General features: G+C 34.6%; 1 protein-coding gene across 4 annotated transcripts in view; it reads left to right on the top strand.

Moving 5' to 3' along the window:
- The window catches only part of LOC107873450 (exocyst complex component SEC3A), a 37,288-nt gene that overhangs the window by 14,349 nt on the left and 9,203 nt on the right, over positions 1-13,736 (top strand). For 3 of the 4 annotated variants that reach the window (XM_016720313.2, XM_016720314.2, XM_016720308.2), the window contains 11 exons: positions 4,609-4,782; positions 4,892-5,042; positions 5,119-5,183; positions 6,077-6,247; positions 6,334-6,413; positions 6,955-7,036; positions 7,166-7,263; positions 7,340-7,448; positions 7,570-7,638; positions 9,559-9,624; positions 9,702-9,791. In XM_016720313.2, the coding sequence (XP_016575799.1) occupies positions 4,609-4,782; positions 4,892-5,042; positions 5,119-5,183; positions 6,077-6,247; positions 6,334-6,413; positions 6,955-7,036; positions 7,166-7,263; positions 7,340-7,448; positions 7,570-7,638; positions 9,559-9,624; positions 9,702-9,791 (1,155 nt within the window). Of the gene's footprint in view, positions 1-4,608; positions 4,783-4,891; positions 5,043-5,118; positions 5,184-6,076; positions 6,248-6,333; positions 6,414-6,954; positions 7,037-7,165; positions 7,264-7,339; positions 7,449-7,569; positions 7,639-9,558; positions 9,625-9,701; positions 9,792-11,429; positions 11,567-13,736 lie in introns of those variants that run through there. The other variant, XM_016720312.2, reaches the window with a different exon arrangement.

Raw genomic sequence — 13,736 nt, 5'->3', positions numbered from 1 at the left:
AAGGCTTGGCCACATCAATTTTAAATCTTTAAAAATGATGCAAAATAAGGAACTTGTGATAGATTTTCCTCCCATAAATGAAAAATCTAATGTATGTGGAGTTTGTCAAATTGGGAAGCTAAGTCAATCACCATTTCCTATGAATCAAGCCTGGTGAGCTACTAAAAAGCTCCAACTAATACACACTGATATGTGTGGACCTATGAGCTCTCCTTCTTATAATGGCAGCAAATACTTCCTTTTATTCATTGATGACCTTACAAAGTTTTGTTGGGTTTATTTTTTGAAGCAAAGATCTGAAGTATTTCCTGCGTTTCAAAAATTTAAAGCAACTGTTGAAAACCAATGTGGCTCTTTGATAAAAATCTTAAGGTTTGATAATGGGACTGAGATTACTTCTAATCAATTTAAGGATTTCCTTCATAAAGTAGGAATTCATCATCAACTTACTGTTACTTACACACCACAACAAAATGGTGTAAGTGAAAGGAAAAATAGGTCCATTATGAATATGGCTAGGTGTCTTCTATTTGGGAAAAGGTTGCCTAAGGTGTTATGGGCCGAAGCTATCAATACCGTTGTCTATCTTCAGAATAGATTGCCGACGAGAGCCATTGAAGGAAAGACGCCATATGAAGCATGGATTGGATCCAAGCCATCAGTCTCACATCTTAAAGTGTTTGGCTGCATATGTTACTCTTATATTCCCGAAGTTAAAAGGGATAAACTTGATCAAAGTGCCGATGTTGGAATATTTGTGGGCTATAGAAGCACTTTAAAAGGCTATAGGATTTTAAATCCTATTTCACAGCAAATACATGTGAGTAGAAGCGTTAAGTTTGATGAGAATTCTATGTGGGACTAGAAGAATATGGTTGTTTCTCTTTACATATCACTAATCAAGAACAAGGTGTTCAAGAAGAAGAATCAATTCCAGATGAAGAAGATTCTGATTATTTTGCAGTTAGAGGTACCAGATCAATTGAAGACATGTATAGCAGATGTAATGTTGCTATATTGGAGCCAACAAGTGTAGACAATGCATTGCAAATTCCAGAATAGAGGGCTGCCATGGAGGAGGAGCTCAATGTGATTAACAAGAATGATACGTGGGTGCTTGTAACGAGACCTCACGATAGGCAGATTCTTGGAACTAGATGGGTGTTCAAGACTAAGTTGAACTCGGATGGCACACTCAACAAGTACAAAGCGAGGCTGGTCGTAAAAGGGTACGCCCAACAATTTGGAATTGATTTTCTTGAAATATTTGCACCCGTTGCAAGGTTTGACACCATCAGATTGCTTCTTGCAGTTGCAGCATACCAAGGATGGCAAGTATTTCAATTAGACGTAAAGTCCGCTTTTCTTAACGGGTTCCTTGAAGAGAAAATTTATGTAGAGAAGCCTGAAGGTTTTAGAGGATCTGGTGATCAGGTATACTTGTTGAGAAAAGCACTTTATGGCTTGAAGTAGGCACCTAGAGCCTGGTATGCACGAATTGATAGTTACTGAATTTGGGGTTCAATAGAAGCTGCAATGAAGAAACCTTGTCTATCAGATCTCAAACTAATGAATTTCTCGTAGTTTCCCTTTATGTTGACGATCTGTTGGTGACTGGCAGCAGCACAAAGTCTATCATAGACTTCAAAGAGCAAATGAAAAAGGTTTTTGACATGAATGATCTGGGAAAGATGACTTATTTCTTGGGAATGGAGGTTAGTCAATCTTCTCAAGGAATTTTTATTGCTCAGAAGAAATATACTGCCGAAATATTAAATAAGTTTTGTCTTGATAAATGCAAACAAGTAAGTACGCCTGCAGTTTAAGGAGAGAAACTAACGAAAAAGGATGAATTTGGTTTGGTTGATGCTTCACTTTTTAGAATTTTGCTTGGTTCTTTATTGTATCTATCTGCCACGAGGCCTGATATTATGTACGCAACAAGTTTGTTGTCAAGGTTTATGCATTCACCAACTGAAATTCACCTCAAAGCAGCAAAAAGAATTTTGAGGTACATTCGGGGCACCATTGATTATGGTCTGTTCTATAAAAGATCCACATCTATGAAATTGTAAGGGTTCACTGATAGTGACTGGGCTGGGTCACAAGATGACATGAAAAGCGCTACCGGATATTGTTTCACTCTAGGATCAGGTGCCATTTGTTGGTGCACAAAGAAGCAAGGGTCTGTGACTCAATCAACTATTGAAGCAGAGTACATTGCTGCCTCAGGGGTTGTTAATCAAGCTTTGTGGTTGAGAAAAATCTTGAGTGACTTGTCGTTTCAACCAAGCAAAGCAACAGAAGTCCTTGTGATAACAAGTCTGCAGTTGCTATGGTAAAGAATCCAGTCTTTCATGGAAAGACTAAACACATTAAAATCAAATATCATTCCATTCGAGAAGCTAAAAGAGAGGATGAAGTTCAAATTCTGCACTGCTGTGGTGAAGACCAACTAGCTGATATCTTTACAAAAGCACTACAGAAACAGCGATTCGAGGTTGTTAGATCTAAGCTTGGAGTAACCAGCAACACTTGCATCAAGGAGGAGTGATGAAGGATGCTATTTCCAGTGATGCTAACTGCTGTCAGTTTGGTTTTTTTAGTCTTGATATTTTGCTGTCTCTGTAGGCTTTTTTTGTTGCTGTAATCTGTAGATTATTTTGCTATAAGGTCTAGATCATTAGAAGGTAGTTGTAGTGTGTGGTGGTGCATTATTTCAGCACAATATTAGGAGACATGTTACCAGGTTTTGAGGGATATTTCAAACCACATGTAGTATATATTTTTGCTGTTTGAATGAAAAAATCTGTACTGCTACTTGTCAGTTTTTTCTCTGTTTTTCATGTCTGTTTCTCTTCCTTTCCTTCAATTTTATCTTCTACCACTACTCTAGAATATTTAGATAATTCTACAAGATAATTATCCAAGTTACTACACTAGGACATTCTAGAAAAATATATGGTATTCCAAAAAATCCTCTTTAACTTCTTTCACATGAGTAAAATCTGCTATTGCCCAAAACAAAGCTGAAGCTTGGAATCAACCTTGAGACTGCGAGCGCCAGAGTTACTGATAAAATAGAAAAATGAAGTGTGGCAGAGGAATCAAGGAAGTAGTCGTCATTCCAGAATTAACAATATCTTCTGGGAAGTAACACAAAAGCAAAAAGTAATGGTTGGAGCAGAAACTGTTCAATGAGTAATGGTGGGAGCAGAAACTGTTACTGGAGATATGTTCACGCTGGATTGCAAGGGTGAAATAGTTGTTGCTGATGAAATATGGTCTGCTGAGTTGGAGTTGGTCCATAGAAAACATCCAATAAATGATGTTTCTGTTCTCAGAACTAAAAAAGATGAAGGAAAAGGGACAAGTGTAGCAAATAATAAAAATTCAGTTTGATGCTATAGTCGAGTCAGATATAGACAGTTCTGAGAGCTTCTTGCAGATGATTTGGCTGCTGAAGATGATCTCAAGCTGCAATTGAAATCATTAGGCTTGCGATTGACCAAATGTTGGAACAGCGCAGTTAGTAGAAAGAGACGTTGAGAAGTTGAGGCAAGAGTTTGACTTATACTTGAGGGAAGAAACCTTGATTTGGAACAATATATGATCTTTCCCTCATTGCATTAAGGGAAATTAGAAAGAAAAAAAATCTTGCTGTCCATGACATTCTTTGGATGGAAGTAGAATAGGGAAATGTGAGTTGTGAGGTTTTACGAACATCCGGATTTTCCATATACAACAAGAATAGATGAACAATATAGAGAAGAGGCTAGTGCCATGTTCATAAAGTCATTTTCTCAGTGGATTTTGTGGTATTCTTCGTGAAGAAGGAATACAAGAAACATGGACCATCTTGCCAATGTACTCGAGACCACTATGCCATTTTATCGCCACTGTTGCAGACTGCACATAAAGGTCTTAGTGTATCTATCTTGCTCCTTGTGTTCTTGTGGTGGTTGCCAGCTTTCTCTCTGGTGGTCCATGTTCTTTCCTCCTTGTTCCATTCAAGCAGATACATGGATGCCTTGAACAAAGAATGTTTCAAGGACTTGTTGGCCAGATTATGTCATTGAGGGTATACAACAAGGGAAAGCTTCAATGGAGCAGCTCAATCATTTGGATTTGTGTCATTGGTATTGGCTCTTATGCAGTTGTTTAACACTACCTGTCAGAAAAATAGAACAACCAATGTCAAGCCAAACACCATAGTGACCTTGAGGACAAGGTCAATCTTCATGGGGTTGGAACGGTATGAATTGTGGTTAAAAATATCTGAAAATCAAGGTTAGATGTGAAAGCCAAAGGTAATAAGGGAAGTTGGTTGGGGATTACAACTACTTCATCAATCTATAAAATTAACTGTGGGTCACGGTTGGAAGAAACAAGCAAGAATTATCTCATTCCTATTTCTCCTTTTACTCACTCTTTCCTTTCTTATTACTCTTTTCTGTTGGTACAAGGCATCATAACATTATGCCATCTGAATCTTCTTGGATTAGATTGTAGAGCTAATAGAAATGCTCTTATTTTTTCTAGTAAATCCTTGAATAAGAAAATTTTCAAGTTTAACTTATGATACTTATGTTTTCTATTTTTTTGCAGGCTCGTGAGTTTGCAAATGAGCTTCGCTCCAGTACAAAGGCATCAAAAAATCCTATTGTATGGTTTGAAGGTTTGACAGGTTTGAATCAGAGCGTGAATAATGCAGACACGTCTGCGGCCTCTGAGGCATATGCTAAAATGCTCACAATATTTATCCCGCTCCTTGTTGATGAGGTTCTCTTCTAGTTTCTTTTTCTTTTTCCTGGTATATATATATGTCTATGTTGCTTTCTCTCCCGAAGTTTATCTCCAATTTTCTTTAATAAAATATTCCATTTCCCAGAGTTCTTTCTTTGCACACTTTATGTGCTTTGAAGTTCCTACTCTGCTTCCTCCAGAAGGTATTGCCAACAGAAACAAAGCTGGAGATGATAAGGATGATGCTGATGATGATTTAGGCATCATAGATATAGATGAGAATGACAATAAAGCTGGTAATTTTTCCTGTTTTCTGCTCTTTCCTTGTTCAGCTTGGAGTTTATGAAAGGCCACAATCTTGCTATTTTGCAGGACAAAATTCTGCAGATCTAGAGGCACTAAATGAATCACTACACGATTTGCTTGATGGAATCCAAGTAATGTTTACAATAAGCTTGTTTTATTTTATTAAATGCTGATTATTCTTTCTTGTTGAATTTATTTTTCTTTTTTTTTTTTTGGTGCAAGGAGGATATCCCTTAGTGCATAATTAATTTGATTTTTGAGATGCTTAATATACGCTTTATAGGATTCGTCGTATATCAAATACCAGTGTTATTTAAACAGAAAAAGAGAAGACCGTAGGTTAAGTTAATAGAGTGAGAAAAACCTCTCAAATTTTAGTTAACATGGACTGTCAATACAAAATCACATCATAGTCTTGCTGTGTTTATTTTTTATTATTCTTCCTGATATGCATTCTATGTTATCTGCATCTTTGCATCTTCACATCACCGTAGAGCTGACAATTTATCTGGTGGAGTATAGGTATGGTACTATCAATTCCATGTTACTACTTTAGTTGTCCTGTAGAATGTGAAAATTATTTTTGAAAATCGGAACAAGAATATTGATTTTGCTCCGTCAAGCTCACTGCTTGACATTTTTCTTTTCTTTTTCTAGTATCAATGTGTTATGTGCCATGGAGAAGCAGGCCATTCAGTAAACCAAGTCTGCTGATCTTTTTGTTGCATTGTCTAACATAAATTTTTGTCCTTATCATGAGGAATTATCACTAAACTTTTTTGCCAAGTTTTATCTGTTCTTCTGGTACTCCTAGGTGTTTTTGTATTTTTTAGCCGCCTCTCATTTTGTCATACATCATGGTTTGGAATTTATGATTGTCACAATAGTCTGGTTCTTCGTCATGGGCATAATTGTAAATTGGATTGTCGTTTCACTTAACTAAAGATCATTCATATAGTTCTGACAAAACAGAACTATAAAAAATTTATCACTGATGATATCTTTACCCGTTTATGTGCTTTAGGAAGACTTCTTTGCTGTGGTGGATTGGGCAGGCAAGATTGATCCTATGTGTTGCATATCAATGCATGGAATCACAGAGCGTTATATTCCTGGTCAGAAGGCTGATGCAGCAGGATTTGTGCGCATCTTGCTTGATGACTTGGAATCAAGAATTTCAGTGCAGTTCAGCCGTGTGAGTTACTGTATTCGTCATAGCCATCTATGTTTTTGTAGTTCATAAGGGATAAAATTTTCTCAGTTTTCTCTACACTTTTGCAGTTTGTTGAGGAAACATGCCATCAAATTGAAAGAAATGAGCGAAATGTTCGACAGTTGGGAGTTTTATCATTTATACCGAGGTAATCTGAGTTTCATGTTATGCTTTTGTATACTTCCATAATTCTTTGGATTAGATTTACTGTCAACCACATAGCTAAATGGTTCAGAGAGCTGGAAGTACATAGTTATTGTTAATGGAGGCAAGTCGAGATTTTTTTCAAATTAAACTTCATCTGCTGACTTAAGAGCTTTCTACTTTTATCTTTTCACGCATTTCGAATGTTTTACATATACACTCAATAGTTCCTCCAAATTTGAAGTTGAAAGTTAGCCCGCCTGTGTTATTTCTATTATTTTCTGCTGATTTCTCTGTTACCTATTTGTTACTGTTGATTAGCATATATCGTAGCTTTATGCTATGAGCTTATTGTAGGTCCAAGCCTCGTAAAGATCCATTCGACAACTCTTTAAATAAACTTATTTACAACTATAGGCAGTAAACCTTTCAGTAATTCTGCCTCAAATTCAGAATTTGTACTTATTTTGCCTCAGAATGCTTTCACTTATTCATTTTGGCCTCCTATGAATCATTTCATTGGGTGTTTAATTTTTTTCATCTAGATTTGCCACCCTCGCAACTCGTATGGAGCATTACATTCAAGGACAATCAAGGGATTTGGTTGATCAGGCATACACAAAGTTTGTGAGTGCTTTTATCTTGCACTTGTTTTCTTAATGCATTATAACGAATATTAAGCTGTGAAATTAACAGTTGAAAATGTCAGAATGACCATAACACTTGTTTTTGATTGTTTTGGGAATTATTTTGTAGGTCACTATAATGTTTGTTACTTTGGACAAAATTGCTCAAACAGACCTGAAATATCAAGATATCATGCTTTTAGAAAACTATGCATCATTTCAGAATAGGTAATGTTCACCTTTAGGTTCAGAAATCTATTCGACAAAATCTGCTTCTACCATGCTGATTGAAACAGTTGTGCAGTCTGTATGACCTGGCTAATGTCGTGCCAACGTTAGCAAAATTCTATCACCAAGCAAGTGAATCTTATGAACAGGCTTGCGCACGCCACATCAACACGATTATTTACTATGTAAGCTATCCTATATATTTCATGCTTCATTGTTGTGTAATATTTCTTTACTAGTATGATTTTTTCCGTCCTACGGCTTTATTTACTATCTTTAATGAGATACCTTTATCTCCGTCCCCAGCAATTTGAGCGTCTTTTCCAGTTTGCTCGAAGAATTGAGGATTTGATGTGCACAATTACACCTGAAGAGGTTACTTCCTTTTTCTTTTACTCCTAGTGTTTCTTGTTCTTATATTATGTCTTTTTCTAGAATGTTTTTATCTAAAACAAGGGATCTTTTCGAAACAACCTCTCTACCTCGCCTTTGAGGTAATGGTACGGACTGTATACACTTTATTCTCTCCGAACCCCACTTTGTGGGGGTATACTGGGTATATTGTTGTTTAGCCCCTTTGTAATAACCAAGAGGCTCGATGTTGCTCCCTTTTTTTCTTTGTTGTGCAACCGACTTTTAGCTTAAACCCAACAGACTGTAAGTTAGCCTTTTAGGGCACATCTGCTTGCCGGTATTGAGGCAAATAATCCAAGGTATAAAAATCAGTACTGATTTATACCGAGTAACTTAGTATTCTTCACTTCTGAGTCGTATCCGTGTTGACACGATATGGGTGTGGGTGTAGATGTGGATGTGGGTGTGGGATCCATACCCGATATAGTCAACTGATTTTGGATACTTTGACCAAAATCGACAAGGAAAGTGTAGACCGATTTAATGATTTTTGTAATTAAAACAAAAGCTAAATGTGAAATTAAAGAAAATGATATACCTTGTATATAGAAATTTCAATATAGTACTTTTTTTTTTTTATCTCCTTTCTTGATTCTCGTCTTGATTAATATTTTCTCAAGTTTTCCAAACAACATATCATAATTTAGGTTTTATAACTCTAATTTTAGTTATTTGAATTATTTTTAGCCGAATCCACACACCCCTATTCATACTTAGATCCATATCCCCAATCTTGAAATCGGGACTATGAAGGATCCAGCCTCTAAATTCGCACCCGTATCGGACACCCACACCCGAGTCTGAGCAACTTTGAATTTATATAATCCATGTGTAACTTGTTTCTTAATCAAACACCCCTAAATTTCCTTATTTTCATATTGGTGTAAAACTTTCTTTCTGCAAATAAGCAATAGAAAATGTTTCCTCTCTTCGTTTTTACTTGTCCATTATTCCAAAAATTAAATCATTTTTGATATATTAAGAAAATATAATTACTTTTTTTCCATGTTTTAACATTAATTACTTATTCGTCAAATCATTTTTGATGACCTAATACTAAACATCAGTTGACAGAGATACTCCCCCCGTTCACTTTTACTTGTCACTTCTTTCTAAAATGTATTTTCATTTTTACTTATCAATTTCAATACATCAAGAAAAGACAAAAAGAAAATCACATTTTATCCTTCGCATTAATTATTTATTCCCCTAATCATTTTCAAGACATTATATTCTAAATATCAATTAATAGGGGTAACATCGTAAAATAGTTATATCAATAATTATTTTTTAATCCGTGTGTAAGTTAAAATATGACAACTAAAATTACATGGAGGGAGTAGTTGATAAAATATCCATGTCATCATTGTTTTCTTAATGAGAGTGCTAAGTTCAAATATGACAAGTAAAAGTAAACAGAAGTTGCTCTTTGTTTTATCTTCTTATTCTTTAGCGAGGGAAGAGGGGTTGGGCGAGAATGAATCAGGAAGGGTGTTAGATGCCATAGTTTTAATTTGTAACTTGCTTTCCCTTTCATCCTGTCTTTGAATGAGTATACATTGTAGGAACTACTTTTGCTAGAAAAATCTTGTCTAGTAATATTAATAATTATGTGCCAATGTTGGCACCCTCTCCAACTCATGGGGCACCCTCGAACTTGTTACTTTGTCAGTTGACTAATCTATAATATGCGTCCGCTTAACAAAAAAGAAAAAGAAAAAGAGTACACCATCTTAACAAGTAAACAGATGCTTCTTCGACTGCCACAATCATCCGCTTAACAAAAAAGAAAAAGAATAAGAGTACATCTTAACAAGTAAACAGATGCTTCTTCGACTGCCACAATCATCTTTTGCTAATGATCTGTGCCATTTTTATTAGATTCCATTCCAGATTGGATTGTCAAAAGCAGATCTTAGGAAGGTGATAAAACACGGTTTATCTGGGGTGAGACAAATAATTTCCTTAATTTATCTACTAGATTGTTGGGTTATCTTTCTTAAATGATAAATTTGTTTCAACAGGTGGATAAGTCCATCACCGCAATGTATAAGAGATTGCAGAAGAACTTAGCCTCGGAAGAGTTGTTGCCTTCTCTATGGGATAAATGCAAGGTATGGTAGCTACAGCTCCATGAATTTGGAGTCCTTATGTATGTGTAATGTGTTTCATGTGGCAAAAGTTGGTTGTGTTCGCTACGGCCGATGAATGTTAAAAATTCCTCCAAAGTATCATAAAAGAGTTAATATATAAAAATGATCCTAAACTTGACATCAAATTATAACTTTGACCTTAAACTTTGACAGTGCACAAATATGACCTTTAACTATCCAAAACTGCACAAATATGACCTTCAATCCTATGTGGCAAAGCGCGTGTTCAACACGCAAAACTGGGCGCGTCTAGCTTAAAATCTAAGGGCATAATACATAAATATGACCTTAAACCTTTGACAGTGCACAAATATAACCTTTAAATGATTTTTTACTATTACTTTTTTTAATTATTTTTGGCTCAAAGATGAAAATGATATCTAATTTCTTGTCATTGCGGAAAAAGAGCAATATTGGAATTTATTAATTAGGTGGGTCAACCTCATACGAAAAATCGCACGGGTATGTATATATATTATAAAGCAGAGGGCGAATTTAAGTTATATAATATATCTAAATATAATTTATTTAACTATTAAATTAAAGATGAAACTATACTAATAATAACAAAATTATAGTTTTAATAAAACGTTATTAAATTAACGTTATTAAGGATAGTAATAGTAGTATATTAAATTAACGTTATTACAATGTTATTAAATTAACATTATTAAAACATTATTAAATTAATGCAGGGGTGGACCTACGTGGTTGCCATAAGGTTCACCCGAACCCCCTTGGTAAAAAAATTACGTTATATATATAAGGTAGAAAATCTATATTTATGTACGTATATTAATGTTGAACCACAGGAAACAAGACACTTAGATAGCCCAGTGGTGTTATTTGCTCTTCTTAGGCGCTTCCTTCAGCCTACTGCGCGGGTTCGATTTTTTAATTTTTAAAAAAGCTAGGTATTGCAGCTATAGTAATAGTAATAGTACAAGCATTTTTAACACAAAAAGTAAAACTTTGACAGTGCACAAATAGGACCTTTAACTATTCAAAACTGTACAAATATGACCTCCCTCCAAGTCAGCTCTTTTAACGATGTGGCACTGTGTGATTGGATTACCTTTTCACGTAGGCGCGAGTGAAACTCACATATGGGGTTGCAAAATCGAAGATCATATTTGTTCAGGTTTTGAATAGTTAAAGGTCCTATTTGTGCACTATCAAAGTTTAAGGTCAAAGTTATAATTTGATGTCAAGTTTAGAATCATTTTTATGTATTAACTCTAGCATAAAATATTGTTTGTTTATAGAATATACTCTAAATTCTCATTTAGTGAATTGTATCTTGTTTGTTAGTTGATCTAAGTTGCACCCTTACTGAGAGGGTGGGGCACGAATGATCGAGATATTTTCTTAAAAGAAAAAGTATCTACACTTTTTGAAGGTGAAGCTTCGAACACCTTCGAAAAGAACCTAACTTTTCCTTTTCCAAAGCTATCATGGTGTTAGATAATAAAATTTCATGTCGAGAAAATAATTATTGGAACAAGAAAAGTATTGCAACAATTGTTTTATTGATTTTAATATATGAGGGTTACAATCTCTATAAATCTTCTGATTCGCCTTTTCGAATATAAATTCAAGGGCTTCAAGCTTGACATTGAATTTGGACTTGATTTGTGGATTTGATGGATTTGATCTTGTCGTGTACTTGAAATCAAGAGTTTTTGGGTTTGTTCTTGAATCTTGTGGTCTTGATTTTGAATCTTGATGAACTTGAATACTTGATTTGTAGGTTGTAGAGAAATCTGAAGCATTTGATCCATGATCTCTCTCTTGCTTTTTGTTAGAGTTGTTTCTTCCTTGATTCCTCTCTCTTAATTTTCTTCATAATTCGAGGGCCGTTAATAGCGTATTTCTCGAACGTAGGAAAATTCGAATTTGATAAGAATTTTCTCCATAATTTGAGGGTCGTTAATGACATATTTCTCGAATATAGAAATATTTGAATTTGATCTCCATGATAGGAGGGTTTGTGCGCACAAATAAAATTTAAAGAAACAAAAATTTTATTGATAAACGTGTGGGTAATTCGAGGGCCATTAGTAGCATATTTCTCAAATGTAGGAAGAATAGGATTGATCTCAATGAAAGGAGGGTTTGTGAGCACAAATAAAATATGAAGAAACAAGAATTTGATTGATAAACATATGGGTATAAATCTGTCCCTCCCTTGATTTTCTCCGTAATATAAGGGTCGTTAATAGGGTATTTCTCAAACGTAGTTGATTTTTCTCTTGATTTTCTCCATAATTTAATGGTCGTTAATAGTGTATTTCTCGAACGTAGGAAGATTTGAATTTGATATGAATCTTTTTCGTAATTCGAGGACCGTTAATGGCGTATTTCTCGAACATAAGTATATTTTCATAATTCCAGGACCGTTAGTGGCATATTTCTCGAACATAAGTATATTTGGATTTGGTGGATCTTCTTGACATTGTTGGAGATTTTGAGATCATTATGTATATCCAAGATTTTGAGATCGTTATGTATATCCATGAATTTTCAGATATTGGAGATGTCTCTCTTAAGGGAATATTTATAGGTTTAGAGTAGATTAGCCATCTAACTAGGGTTAGAATAAAATAGCACAAAAACTTTGATGTCTACACACGGGTTGCGAGAATAGTTAAAACCATACCCAATCAAACGGCAAAAATTTTTATATTCCATGTCCAAACACAACTTTTTTATAGGGCCTTATCTAGGCCTTAGGTGGTCTAGGTCTCTTAGAGTCAGAATTTGTAGTGGTTCTAAATTTTAAGACAAGAAAGTGCAATACTTTTAATGGTGCAAGTGAGTTTCAAACTGACAATCACAACAGTCGTGTGTGCATCGCTGGGCCGCCTGCTTTTCCTTTACTGTGTTCGGACACATTCATTATTCATTATAGATTTATCTTCTTGATTTTTTTGTATAAATATAGAGTCCATGCATAAGCTATTCGGTTCACTTGAATCCAAGGTCGTCTCAGTGGCCTAAAGCCAGATTTTAATACATGGCCTTAAATATATGCACGTAACAAAATTATTATTAATAATTTGAAGCTATTTTTGTTGTTTTTATGTACTACTTTTTTTTAGTGTAGTATTTTTAGAAAGACACTAAGCATTTAACTTCATATAGTAATATTACTATTTATAAAAGGAAGGATTAGTTTTAATTAATAAGATGTTAGTCATTTGCTTGTGATGCATTATCTTGAATATTTTTATAAAAACTTTATTTATTAATATTAGAATTTGAGTTATTTAATTCAATGTTCTAAAATATTTGATGAAAAGTATATAGTTTTTGTTTCTTTTTAAATTTAAAATTTGTACCTTTAATTTTTTTAGAATCGTTCATTTTATTTTAAGTGAAATTAAAATCATAATTCATATTAAATGTTTCAAGGCTTGAAACAAACGTTTTATTAGTCTTACCTTGAGTAACCTGCCTGTACCACCTATTATAACATTGTAGCCACTCCCTTGATTTTGGCACAAAAATCTTGAGCAAAGCATTTTCTGTTTTCATCTATTTTTCCATCTTAGTTGATTTTTTGTAATGAACTCCAACAATCACAACAAATTAAATCGACAACAACTCAACAATTGCACTAACTTCACGTTGAGCAGTGTTCAAACAGTAATAACCGAATTTCGGAAATGACTAACTGAAATTCAATTAAATCGCAAAGAGTACTAAAACTGAAGGAAAATCCTAGATAAGCTAGATCAGCAACTCGATTCCAAAGGTGAACAACCCAGCTCGAAGCAACTGCATACCTAAATCAATAGTCAATTTGTAGATCAGCTCATTTCCAATTAATTGAAAATAACTTCACTGGAAGGTAAGGATTTTGGAAGATAAGAACAGAATTGGGAAGAGGAAGAATAAGAATTT

Source organism: Capsicum annuum, chromosome 6, assembly GCF_002878395.1.
Source record: "Capsicum annuum cultivar UCD-10X-F1 chromosome 6, UCD10Xv1.1, whole genome shotgun sequence".
In the NCBI taxonomy this organism is placed as follows: Eukaryota; Viridiplantae; Streptophyta; class Magnoliopsida; order Solanales; family Solanaceae; genus Capsicum; species Capsicum annuum.
This window is presented reverse-complemented; position numbering and strand designations above follow the sequence as displayed.